Source organism: Amblyomma mixtum, chromosome 7 (genome assembly GCF_055824585.1).
Source record: "Amblyomma mixtum isolate Tamu chromosome 7, ASM5582458v1, whole genome shotgun sequence".
Lineage (NCBI taxonomy): Eukaryota > Metazoa > Arthropoda > Arachnida > Ixodida > Ixodidae > Amblyomma > Amblyomma mixtum.
In genome coordinates, this window is record NC_143018.1 from 35,089,003 (window position 1) to 35,103,004 (window position 14,002).

At 48.7% G+C, this 14,002-nt stretch overlaps 1 protein-coding gene across 1 annotated transcript in view; it reads left to right on the forward strand.

The window, feature by feature from the left end:
- The window catches only part of LOC149335632 (uncharacterized), a 48,057-nt gene that overhangs the window by 20,437 nt on the left and 13,618 nt on the right, over positions 1–14,002 (forward strand). The window contains exons 5-7 of the mRNA XM_089552220.1: positions 4,460–5,722; positions 11,406–11,779; positions 12,713–13,949. Coding sequence (XP_089408346.1) covers positions 4,460–5,722; positions 11,406–11,779; positions 12,713–13,949 — 2,874 coding nt within the window. The remainder of the gene's footprint in view (positions 1–4,459; positions 5,723–11,405; positions 11,780–12,712; positions 13,950–14,002) is intronic.

Sequence of the window (14,002 nt, forward strand, 5' to 3'; positions counted from 1 at the left end):
CAATAACTCTGCCGAGAACGAAACCGAAACTCATTTCCGTGAAACCAAAACTGATGTCTGCCGGCAACACTTCCGGCAACGCATCTGCCGGCAGCCACATCGCCATCGCTGCTTTGCAACCGAAGGTGAACAAAGGGACCACTGTCAGCGCACTGCCTGTGTGGATGGACACTTCACGTCTTCGATATCTTTGTCAAAGCTGAAAGGCAACAAAACTTATGACTAACTTATATCGGGCAGAAAATCCAGCTGCCATTCCTATGACACAAGGATTAATCAGAGCGGTGAAAGGATCGCGGAAGCGTCAGCTGCAACGGTTGGAGGCGGATGCAGGAGAAGAGACCCGTGCAAAACAAGCGAAACAAGACTGTGATGTACAGGGCAAAGACACCCAGAAAAGGGGTCAGAATGAAGAGAAGGTACAAGAAGAGATCAGACTGGCCAGGAATATGATCACCAATGCTGAGCTACTTTTCACAAAAGGTGTCAAGTCTAAACATTTTGCAGACGTTGAGAGTGGACAAGCCCTTCTGAAGAATGGACAGGAAAAGCTCGCAGCGGCACTGTCTAAGCTGGAGTGATCAAGAAAAGGGAAGAAATAGTACCTGAAAGTTTGTTTTACGAACGGTATCGTTTTTTATAGTTCTGTTGAGCATCTCGTTATGTCGCTCTTCTGAATAAAAACGGCAGTGTTTTTAAGAGAACCTCCTGTTTTGCTTATTTTCGGCTCTTTTTAAGGAACCAAGCACTTTAAACGGCATTTGGGATTGAAGCTTGCTCTTGCATGGCTGTGGTTGCTAAAAACGTCTGAGCAAATGCCTGTTGCAGAAATACAACAAAGCTTCTTTATTTAAAATAACTGTTTTTTGGCATGAAATTTTGGTACGAAGCTTTCTTTGTGTGCTACAAAAGCTCGAATTCTGCTACAAAATGCCATTTTTCGTGCTGCAAAACTTAAAATTGCTGCTACAAACTGCGATTTCTTCTGCTACAAAAGCTGCTACAAGAAGCCAGTTGCCAGTTCCACCACTGTGGTGTCCACCTTCAAAAAACCATACTTTCGCACAATATTCCAAACTGGCAGCCATTATTTTAATGTAGTCACAGTTATTAAATCTTCAGGGAACTTATATTTTTATGTGCAGATTCAAAATGTCATTTAATTTCATCTAAAACATTTCCTTGAACACTTAATTGGTATAAAAGACGTTTTAGGAAGAGCTTTTAAAACGTTTTGCTGCAGGCAACTTGCTAAAGTGTGTGCCTTTGGTTTCTCTTGATATCAAAGAATGCAGTAAGGGTAAAATTATCATCCTGCCTACTAGAACTTGAGTTACGGGTGTTGAAGCTGCCACTTCAGAAACGGGAATGCAAGTCTTCCCATTACTAAAGTAGCAACTTCAGAACCCTATAACTCTACTTCTATGATAGGCAGGATGACAGTTTTACTCTTATTTATGGTATTCTTTGGTGTCGAGAAACTAGTGCCATACATTTTAGCAAGTTGCTTGCAGCAAAAATTCTTAAAAACTATTCACAAAGGCTTTCATAACATATTACAGAAATGCTCAAAAAATTCTTTGGATAACATTAAATGACATATTTAGAATTAGCACTCAAAAATGCACATTCCTTGGAAATTTCATTACTGTGACTACATTAATGAAAATTTTTAAGATCCATCTTCCCCCATAATGGTGGGTTGTCACTATAGTCTTGGAAATGCACTGCAGCACAGCTTCTTCCACTACCAGTGCTCTAATTTGTGTTTGGGCCATTTTTTTTTTTTTTTTTTGCTAGGCCACTGTCGTCTCTGTGGAGGCAACTGATTCCATGTACAGGTGCTGTCAGAAGTAAATGGAAGGCAATATTTAAAGAAATAATCATTGCCCCCTGAGTTCATGCATCCTTGAGTACATATGTTGGTAAAATGTTTAGGGGAATCCCCCAAGGTGGAGTAAATTTGTAATAAGGGAGTAATTACTCATTGACATCCACCCAAGCGCAGCCAAACGGCTACAAAGGAAAGGGACCAGGACCTGTGTTAACTACGAAGTTTCTGAGAAAGCTGTATAGCTTTCCTTTGTAGCCGTATGGCTGCACTTGGGTGGATGCCAATGAGCAATTACTCCCTTATTACAAATCTACTCCACCTTGGGGGATTCCCCTAAACATTTGACCAACACTGTTCCCACTTCGAGTTATTGATCAATTCGCTCTCGCCCTACCATAAGCTTGCCGTCCCGGTTAGCTCAGTTGGCCGTATGGCTGCGCTTGGGTGGATGCCAATGAGTAATTACTCCCTTATTATGAATACATATGTGCAGCCTAATTGTGATTTTGCGAATTGCACTGTGCACCAACAAACACGGACCATTATGCTTTAGACTTAAAGAAATTAAATTCTTTTGACAAAGTCGCCATCCATTTACTTTTGACGGCAAGCGTACTTCTCTCTTGCTTTCGTCGCTCTTCCTTGTCATGTGAGCCTGGTGTATGGGATTTGTTGACGCAGTCTTCCATCCAGAATTGCAACTGGGACTTCTCTTGCATTGCCCGCGCATCTGTCTTAAACTTCCCTTTCACTCTGCGTTGAAGGAATGAGTGGATGAAAGATGAGGTTTTGTCATGGCTCTCCTTTTGCCCCGCTGTTGTCATGCCGGAGACGCTGTGGCATTAAGGTGGAGGAGTGGTGCAAGCCTGCAGATCGCTTCATGCGAAACCACTTGAAGGGAGTCGTTGTTAAAATTGTAGTGTAAGCCGTGGCCTGCAGAAATGCGTGTTTGCTGGGTGGGACCTTTGGACAGGATTGAATCAAAGCGAACAAAAGAATAGATGAAATTGAATTTCCTAATGCCTGCTGTAATTAGCAGCCCTTGTTGCTACTTGTCACTAGGATTCACCGTTGGGCTTGCTATTGCCATGTTTGTAGGACACTGGCAGTGCATCCAGAGGGTCTGATGAGTTACATGCAGCACGAGGGTGGCGTATTTAAGTTGAAAAATGTTGCTCCCTGGGTTGGCCACGCTGTCTAAGAGCAGAGTGTAAGTTTTGTGCATCAGCGTTTTCCCATAGTCGAACCGCACACAATGTTAGAAGCTCTCGTTTTGTATGTCTATGGTTCCGTGCAGCAAATGGCAGAACTGGCTGACTTGTGGTCACATGGCCACTGGCAGCTGCTTGAGTTGTTAGGCGGGGTTCTTGCTTTCGATGATTACCATTGCACGCTTTTAATGCTTTACTGTGTGTACAGGTAGCCACAGATTCTTTCTTCAAAGTGTGGAAGCCATGAAAACCTTAATTTCTTGCGTTCTTGGCTTGCAGTTACGAGCTGAAATATAGAAAGGAAATCAATGTTTTTTTTTCTGGTCTGAAAAACTTCTATGGACACCATTGCGTGCATTGTAAAGATTTGATTGATAGGTATTTTGTTTTTTTTTACATACCATTACTATGTGGACAGGTCAGGCTTCTTTTAGTTCAGAAAGGTTAAGAAAAGTTAAGGATTGTAAGTTTAAGTAGAAAGGTCCTGCTTGGTTGCACACTTCTGTTTCATCTCCATTTTTCTTTTGCAGAATGGTCTCTATGCTGTGAGCATTGCATTTTTAGTTTTTATCTGGTCCATCTGTGCCAGTAATCACTAATCAACACAAAAATAAAAGCAAATATGTCATCAGTTTTTTGTTAATCACTCAGCGCCTTGTCGAAGCGCTGGCAAAAAATGAAAAACATTGCACAAGAAATCTGGCTGAAGACTAAGCCACCTAGACTTGGTTATGACTGACATCTTAATAATTATTGTCTAGCTAATGTTTATATTTGTGGGAGGACAACAAAAATAAAGCTGAGGTTCTTGGCGGGCTTGATAAGGATTATCGAATTCTTGCTTTTACTGGCATATACATGAATTGAGGTAGCCTCATGGTCCCATGATTTATTTTTACTTTCACTACACAGATATGATACAAATGTTAGTTGAAATTTTCAGTGAGTACTGTGTCTGTGGTCCTCTGCCTTTCCACTTTCCTTGGGTCGTTTAGTCTTCCCCCCCCCCCCCCCCCCCCTGTTGCCTTACTTATGCGCTTATTGCCGCTGCAGTGGCTCAGTGGCTATGGTGCTCGGCTGCTGGCCCGAAAGACGCGGGTTCGTTCCTGACCGCGGCGGTTGAATTTCTTTGGAGGAGAAATTCTAGAGGCCCGTGTACTGTGCGATGTCAGTGCGCGTTACAGAACCCCAGGTGGTCGAAATTTCCGGAGCCCTCCACTATGGCGTCTCTCATAGCCCGAGTCGCTTTGGGACGTTAAACCCCATAAACCAACCAACTTATGCACTTATAAGTGCACCCTTGTTGCTGACAAACATGCAAGATGATCCCTGTAATGCTTGCGTAGTTCGAATTTCTGACAGTCTTTGGTACCAGATATCCTAAAGTGTGTTTGCATTCCCACTACTGTCACAGATGGCTCCAGCCCACTGCGAGACCGTCCTGATCTACCTCACGCCCTGCGGTCCGCGGACCATGACTCCGGCGCTGCCACCTCTGCAACGACAGCGACAACAACCGCAGCAGCCCCACTCCAGGCTGGCAATGGTGAGCCTGCTGCAAACAGTGCCTTGGGAGCCCTCGAGTGCCACACGACGCCACACCGAACCGCGCGGCCTGGCAGCGTGCCGACACCGGAGACCAACGGTGTGCTGCACACAGACGAGGAGGAGCAGCGGTCACCCAGCCCGTGCCGTGCCTCCCCTTCCCTGGCAAAGACGACCAGTGCAATAGAGAAGAAAAACCCCAGCCCCTCTGGCTGCCTTGAGGGAGGAGGCAGCAACCACATTGGCTCAACAAAGGATGACGACGGGATCAGTGACCTCCGCGAGGCGGCGGAGCGGCGGTTATCCCCACCCGTGGCACGGATCATCTCCCTGGACACGGTCACTGCCAAGAAGAACGCGTTTGGTGGCCCCGTCTTCGAGGTGTCCGAGGTGGATGTGCCTGCGGCACTCAAGATCGGGGGCTTGGTGGGCGGCAACCACCGAATGCCCCTGCTGATTCCCACTGGGGGCGGCAGTGGCGCGTCGTTTCGCGGTGATGTGGTGCTTCGCCAGGAGTACGCTGCCACACACCACTCACCACTTCACCACTTCCACTGCACCACAACCAATTCCGTCCTCAAGCCAGGCATTGTGCGCATGAACCGGCTAAGGTTCGGTACGGGCTTCGCTGCCACTGCAGCGGCGACCCAGGCACGGGTGGAGGCAGCGGCTAGTGTGGCGGTGAAGACCAACGGCATTGCGTCGTCGCCACCGCAGAATGAATGTGACTCAACGATAGATGCCGAATCGAGCCTCGACTCGGACGATGTCATCTCAAATGGTCCGTCGTCGACAACGCAGGTGTCGGTTGTTGCGGCATCGAGGTCGGCGAGTGTGACATCACAGACGCTCTCAGCGGCAAGTGCAATTGTGTCCAGGTCGGACGGGTTTTCAGGACTGCCCGTGTCTCGCAGCGCGTGCGACTCCTCTGCCACCAACGGCATCACAGAGTTTGCCGCGGTCGGCAGCGAGAACAGTGTGACAACGACAGGGAGGGCGGAAGAGAATGGGAGTGGTGTGTCACCAGACTCGCACCATGAACTGCTACCACAGGACCGCTTAGGCCCCAGTGACGCAGATGGTGACAGGAGCGGTGATGACGAAGAAGCGAGCTCAGCCCTCTCCGAAAGAGGTAAGGGGACTGTTTTGTTTGATCAGTGGAGTTGCTAGGGGCTGAGATCAAAAGGGCTGTCCTTTCCTTTTGTGGAAGACGGGCAAGAGGTGATATTATGATTTCATTCTGATTATTTTCGCACTTAACTCTTTCGGGACCGCCCAAAAGAAGGCAATTCTGATACATGTTTGAAAATATTTTTTATTCAACAAAATTTTTGGACTATCTTGTTGAAACATATATCACAATGAAGCTAAATGATTGGGCTTTTATTGTACAAAAATTGAAATAACTGAACAAACTATATGATATAAAAAAAATCTCAAAATACAAATTTTTACTTCAAGGAAAGAAAAAAAAGTTGGAAATTTTTACATATGAAAGTAAAAAACAGCACTAAAAAAATTCCAGAATATACAAAATGTGCTACAATACCTCTATAATAACTGTGAGGCAAAAAAACATTGCACACTTGTGTACATTTTTTTGTGTGTGTGATTTCTCACACCACTGTTCACGACTCACTTCTGTGCCCGCTCGCTGTGCCACGCGACGAAGCAGTTGCACGAAGCATTGAAGCACAAATGTGCATTACAGTCACTGCAGAAAACCGTGGTTTTCACTTCACTTTTTGTTTGCTGATAGCACAGCTTGCAATTTTTGCGTCTCTCCACTTTTTCGGGCTTGTGAAAGGGGGGCTTTGCGGGTGGTGGTGGAGGAGCACGAGCTTGCTTGGATCCTTCAAGTTGAAGAAGCTGTTGGATCAGTTCCTCTCGGAAAGCCAAATGGTCGAAGGAAGCATTTCTGGCCAGCTCAGGGACTTCGGGGTGTAACTTTCGGTATTCCTGGAACAGTATGAAACTGTTCACGCATGCAATGTCGATGCAGTGGAAGAAGAGGGTCTTCCACCAGCGGACGCTACGCATCAGTACATTGTAATAGCCAATCATCTGGTCTGATTTATCTACTCCAAGCATTCCAGAATTATAATCATGAATTAGCAAAGGCTTTGGGATAGAAATTTGGGTCCAGGTACTTCCACTTTTTTGTCTTCTTTTTGCGGTGACTGTCTCGTTGGCTGTGTGGATTGTGCTCATCATATTTACCAGTCGTCGGTCTTTCCATTGTAAATAGAGAATTTCTTGGTCGCGCAACCATCTAATTTCACCTCTTTTAGCTTTTTTTTCCCAGCGCGCATCCTTCAATTCAGCAGGGAATCCCCGGCGGTCTTTTCGTGTAGTTCCACAAGCCAATGTCTTCCGGTCGAGGAGGTGACTGAAGAGGTGCGTTGAGGTGTAAAAGTTGTCCATAAATATTCTATACCCCTGATCAAAGTATTCTGCACACAACTGGCAAACTACATCAAAAGCCAACCCGTGGGGGCCTGGCTGCTCGCGCTTGCCTGTGTATACAGCAAACTGCACTGTATACCCGGTGTCAGGGTCGGCAAGCACCCACAACTTGTAGCCCCACTTGGTCACTTTGTCCTTGATGTATTGGCGTATCCCTGATCTGCCTTTGGATTTCACCATCCGCTCATCCACAGAGAGGTCTCGGTGAGGCTGAAAGAGCTTTGCCGACACTTTGTTCATGTGCTCCAGAAGCCACCACACAAAGCGAAGCTTTCCTTTCGATAGCTGCGTTGCATCGTCCAGGTCAGCGACGTGTAGCATCGCAAGGAGCGCAATGAAGCGACGCCGCGGCATAATTCGTGGTGGCAGCAGACCACTGTAAATGCTTCCCACATTCCAGTAGTGTTTGATTCGTGGCGCTTTCAAGATGCCCATATAAATTACAAGGCCAATGAACTTTATCATTTCACTTGGAGTGACCTCTTCCCAAGACCCATCTGGACGGGCATGAGTGGGCTTCTCCAAAATCTTCATCCAAGCATATTTATTGGTGTTTTCGCAAATCGTTTCGATTACTTTGGCCGTGAAAAAAAAGAAAAAAAAAGTCCAGGGCGGTCAGAAATCTCTTTGTGGTGCTTCTGAGCGCCACACCCACATCTTCTGTGAGATGTACACCAGGCTCCCGCCTGGGAGAAAACTGGATACGCTTCTGCCGCGGGGGCAGGAAGTCGTTCCCGTAGGTTGTGGAAACCCTACCAAACAGAAAAAAATAACGAGAACATATAGTGATCCCACGTAAATACACAAGAGCGAGCGGAAACTGAAACTATGTACTCACCTTCGGACACTAGTTGACGGTCCTGGTGATGGCAATGCTGCATCACTCTCTGAACTGAAGTCGGAGCTCGAAAACTCATCTTGAGACTCTTCGCTGCTCGTCGGATCAGAAAAATCCGCAGTCGAAGCAGCTGAATAGCGCGACACACGCTTCTTTTTTCGCGCGGCCTGACGCGACGTCGATGCCATGCTTCCCAATCTCGGCCGCCGCCGCGCCTAAGATTAAAATCTCTCCTAGGTCGCCGCCTGCCGTGAGAGAGGCAAACTACGCCAAAACGAAAACTAGAGATGTTCGACAACCCCACTAGATGGCGACACGTGTTCCAGCGCGAGCATTTTGAGCTGCAAAGCGCGCGGAATTTGATCGTGCATTTTTGCACGATATCCGGACCGCGGTCCCGAAAGAGTTAAATTACCCCAATGCCCTTGGTTGATCAGTCAGGCGGGCTTGTGGCAAGAATAGAACAGGACCAGGCGGAAAGAACTGTGTCAAAGTGGCCTGCCATCCACTGCTTACAAGCAGACTGAGAGCACGAAGCATGATTAATTGCTCTGAGAAGACAATGCATGACAGAATGCAACCATATTGTTCTCACTTCCCACCTCAGCATATGTTTATAGATGTTCATTCACCAAGTTGTGAACTTAGCGAGTGAGGCAAGGAATTGGTAACAGATGTTTTAAGAATGGGTGGCTGCTTTAAAATTATGCCATTTGCACTTGATGCAACAACCACCTTCAAATTTGCTGTTTTCTCTTCTCTTTTTCCCACTAGTTGAATGTGAAGTAAAATTTATCTATTTCGCACCACAACAGCTGAATTCATGACAACTTTATGGCGTGAATGTGCCTTTTTTTTTTTTTTTCAATTTTCGTGCATTTTATGCTTTACATTGTTTATTGTGCCACATGACTGGAAAAACTGTTTCAAGAAAAGTTTAGTTTCAGCTTTTTCTTGTTGTTTCGTATGAGTTAACGTTTGACAATATGCTGCTAACTGTGCTCTGCCCACAATTACTGTTACCAGTTTTGCAGAAAAGAATGTGGTGAGTCGCCAGGACTACTTGATGTTCCTGTTATTTTAGGTTCGAACACATTGGGTGCACAGCAGGACACTGGTGGGCCATGTTACAAAGTTCCAGTACTCTACAGTGAATGCTTAGACCTTTGTGTGGTTCACTATTATGGTTCAGTATCAGTGAGAGGTGTGAATGCATGGAAAGGTCCCTTCTCCTTTAATTTTATTAGGGTTGGCCAGCTCGATCAAGGCTAGGTCTAACAGATGTGACCCACCAGTTACTGACAACACATAAGAATGCCGAACTATTCTGGCACCTTGTGTGTCATGGGTCACAGGCCTAGTTCAGAGTACCACGGTGCTGCCGTCTTCGAAAAGCACAATTAGGAACATGCTTGTTTTAGTAGTCAATAGGTGGCGTTAATGACGTGTACAGAGCAGACTCGTTTTGGTTTGCAATTGTTGGTTAGGGTTAGTAGTAGTTTCTGGTTAGTTGTCCTGGCAGATTTACGAGAGTCATTAAAATGTTGTGTTTGGGCTGCGAAAATTGCGATGGGCTGTCAGCCCTTTATTGGTTCAGAAACGGTCCAACTGAAAACTGAATAAAGGACACGCAGCCAGAGTGCTGATGAAACAATAAAACTGACCGCCTATTACTAGGCCTGTGTAATGCAGCTCTCTCAAGAAGTGACTCAGTCATGGGGTTTGGCAGGATTTGGCACGCCCTGTAACAGGTGGCTGACCAATGGGTCATGGTTTGCACGGGTCGATGCTTTGGAACTAGCTGTTGAGAGCAGCCTGCATTCAAAGAGTATTGTCACAGTAATCGTGCAAGGAACTGGAGGGAAAGAGTTGTAACTTTTCCTTGAAGTGGCCGGTGCATTTTTGTCAATTTAATTTGCGAGGTACATGTGGCACACCAATTGTTGTTGTGTCCCAACAACAGAAGGAGATAGGTGTGGCTCAGGCACACTGCAGTGTCGTTGGGCTCGGGAAATGATTTGATAAACGACTCTCAGCTTGGCATTGCAGCTTGCCTCTTGCACACATGTACTCAGGTGAAAGGGGGAAAAAAAAAAGTCAAAACAAAACTTGAAGGGCCACTGACCAGGGTCCAGACATTTTTGAAAAACAAGCCCACTGCATAGATGAGGCATCGAAGACAACCTCTGCAAAATACTAGAGCCATGCGTGCCCCGAAAAGCTGCAAAAATTCAAATCAAAGCCCGCTCGTTTTTTCGTTCATCAAAAACGTCCCCGCCCCACTACTCTGAACCCCCTTGACGTCATGGGGGTTACTTTCGCTAAAGGCACTCCATTGGTGCATCGTTCTGACTGAAGGAAGAAGGTTGGGCGTAGCCTTGGCGTCGCGTCGTCTGCACAACACTTTCCGCAGCACCTTCTGTTTTGGCACATGCCTACAAACCCGCATGAAGGAACAACAACAACAACAAAAAAAAACTGCGGAGGGAGCGTTGAACCCTAGCCATAAAAAGTAAAAAACAGTAAAACTGAGTGAGTTGGTTCGCCTCCCCCCGCCGTGATCACGTCACGAGACGCTCTGTGTGCGCGCTCCCTTCTATTTATTTATTTATTTATTTATTTATTAGTTACCTGCATCGCCCCGTTTTTTTTCTTCTATGCAAGCCCCCCAAAACAAGATTTTATTTACTAGTGCAGCAGAGCCTTTCCCTCGCTCGCCCACTTGACCGCGCCGCGCACACACCGCTTATCCTTGCTTATCCTTCGTGCATCTTTGCATCTTGCGTACGCCTTGACTCCAATGAATGACATGGGCTTTGGAGCGGAGAAAAGACACGAACACACAGAACACAAACACGCATGGAGAAAAGCAAACAGGCGGTTGCCGGGTCCGCGCTTCGCCGTGTGTTTCGAGCACAACCGACTTCCGCCCCTCCGCTCGTGAAACGGTGGGGAGGCCTAAAAAAAAATGAAAAGGTGGCTCTCTAACTGGGAATGACAAACAGATGTATGAAAGGATGCGCTCGCTAACAAGTCTAGCGCCAAAACACCGCGAGGAGACCCAAAGAGCAAAACAGAGAGGGTGTTAGGAAACCCGCAGCCCCCCCTCCCCTTGAATAAACCCAGTAGCAAAAACCAAGAAAAGAATTCTATTGAAGGTGGGGCCATGACGTAGACATGTGACGCACTCCACAGGCACCATGCCTCCGGCTAACATCGGAGAAGGAAGGGGTGATTTTGCCTTGCCGAGCCTACTCGACGAGGAGCGTGAGAGAAAAATCTCGAGGAGGGAACGGAAGGAGAGGAGGCTTGCTCCAAGAGAGGTAGAGAGTGTTTTCGTCCAGAGGGTGGTCACGGGCCCTTTAAGCATGGCAGATGCCTGAGGTGCCTGCCTTTTTCCTGCTTCAACTGCAGTCTGAAAGGGTGTGGAATGGAGTGCACAGTGGCGTTATCTGGCGGCAGGGACGAGTGTCGCACGTGTAGAATGGCCTTTGCCTTCTCGTTCTACCAGGGAGCTCCATCTCACCGCCGAGTGAAGACCACCCCAGCAGCAACATTCCGCCCGACCGGCCATCGTCGGCACCGCCGCCTGCCGCCATGCCTTCTCATTCTCCCCCACCTACGTCGTCCACCACCCCGGAACCCACCACGGTGGCCTCTAGTCAGCCGACGACGACATCGCCCGAGACGGCGGCACCTTGCTCGTTTTCGGCTCCTGTTGCAAGCTCCTCGTCCTCTTCTTCCTGCACTCTGCCTTCTTCCCCCACCATGTGGGACTCCACGCAACCAGCGGCTGCTGATGTGGCGGCGGCAGCGCCGAGAATGCAGCCAGCCACTTCTCAGCCTGCCGGTGGCGCGGTCTATGTGCCTTCGAGCACACAGCAGGTGAGTGACATGCTGCTCAACGCTCTCCCTATTTCAGCGAAAACTGGCACAGTGGGCAACGACGGGGACATGGATGTCACACACATGGTGTGCCAAGCGTCACGCGGAGCGTCATCGTCGTGTCCCTGTGCCAGTTTTCATTGAAGCATGAAGCATACCCAACCAACTTTCTCAAATCATTACTCTTGTTGCTATTGTTGTAGAATCTGGGGATGGTTTCTTAAAGTTCTTGTGCTTTAAGATATCGTTTGCATTTACTATGATCACGATTATTGTTCATAATTTCTTTCAGTGTGAACCTGTGAGAAAGCGGTGGAACACGCCACACGCTTGGCAGTACTTACTGAAAACGTAGACAAGCTGAAACTTGAGCATTCCTGCCGCGAGGCAGTTCACTGCAAGAAACTTCATTTATTGATCGTGGCGAGGAACTGGAGTTCTCTGCCATTGAATGTTCCATGGGTTTCCATGTGTTTGTCTGGCATGTGGCATCTGCTTTCTTTGAAACTAGCTGTCTCTAAATGAGAAAAAGTGTGATCTTTTGACAGTGGGCAGAGGAAGTGTGAGGACCTTGTCTGCCGTGTTGTATAATGCCAACTTCTTATTGCGCATTGTCCATGCTCCAAGTCTGTTGTGATTGAGCTGTTTGAACCTCTTTTGCCATCCATGTTTGGGGCATTGTTTTGAGGCTGTCCTGCCTTTTGCTTTTTGCATGTGCAAACACTCATATTTCATCTTGAAGGAGAGTGCGTCAGAGCGTAGAATTCCAGCAACGCTGTGATGAGTGAGCATAGCAAAATTTCATCAATTACGCTAATATGAGTAAACGTACACTGCTGCACACATGACCCTGTTGAGCGTGCCTTGAGGAGGATGCATCCATGCTGCCTTGAGGTGAGTTGTTGGCGACTTCCTTGAGCCTGGTTCTTGCAGGTCCCTGGGGGCCGAATGATCTCGCCTTCCAAGTGGAGCACAGCAGGCAGCGACTCACAGCAGCGGCTCACGTTCATCTTCAAGGGAAACCTGACGGCAGGCGCCCCGTCTACGTCAGCCTCCAGCTGCCACACCACAGCACACCCGGTGCTGGCTCTCCCAGGTGGCCCCCCCAGGGGCACGGCCAAGACTGTCCCCATCAAAGTCCTGACCCTTCCACCGGGCACCTCTGGCCTTGCCCTCAAGTCCTCCCTTGCTGAGTTGATCTCGCCATCCGGCCAGAGCAGCAGTGGGCCAAGGTCTTCGGCAGCCAGTGGGTCCGTGTCACCGCCGATTCGATTAGTCGTCTCCAAGATGGCGTCTGTCAAGGCTGCCAGCCTTAGCAGTCCCGCCAGTGGGAGTGGTGCCAAGAGAGCACTGTCACCTTCTGTCTCGCCGTCGCCTTCTGCCTCTCTTGTGAACATGGTCATGAAGTCAGTGATGGTTGCCGGTGCGACAACGTCATTAAAGGTCCGTTCGCCAGTGCCCAGCACTGAAGCTCCCAGCTCAGTGGTGCCGTCTAGTACGGCGTCGTCACCAGACACGCTGTCGTCAGCGAGGGTGCCTGTGCTTGGCTTGCCCGAGCAGCAGCAGCCAGTTGTGAGTGGTGCCTGTGAAATGCCGGTGAGAACGCCGCCCATCACACCCGACGACTCTCGGGAGGCGATGTGTGCAATGGCAGCAGCGTCATCTGTGGTTGTGACCGAGGCAGACACGCACGGTGCGTCATCTTCTTCCGTGGGGGTGGTGGTTTCCGCGACGGACGACAATGGTGGGGAGTGTGGTGCGGATGACACCTGTCCCGCGGAAGAGCGGCTCGCGTTGGCGGCGACCTGTGTGGACGTTGCGGAGAGCGGTGAGGACGAGCTGGCGGTGTTGAGCCCCACAGTGATAACCAACCATGTGGGATCACCTCAGCTTCCCGATTCGCTGTCCACCCTGCTGGACATGGCGATAGACCCGCCGGATGACGATGACGACAGTGAGCCAGCCAGTGGCCAGGCGTCGCCAGCAGCGCCAGTGTCGCTGCTGCTCGCCAACCACAAGGATTCGGAAGAGGAAGAGGCAGCAGTGGCAGAGCACGACGTTGACTTAGAATTGCTGCGGACATGTCCCGAGGCCTCTGTGTGTGCACCGGGAGACGAACTGGGGGACCCCGACGGGCTGCTCCGGAATCAGAGGCGGCGGGCAGCACAAGGTAGCCTAGCCCGCTATTCCATTCACTCTGCCTGCTCCATCAGTAGGGCCCAC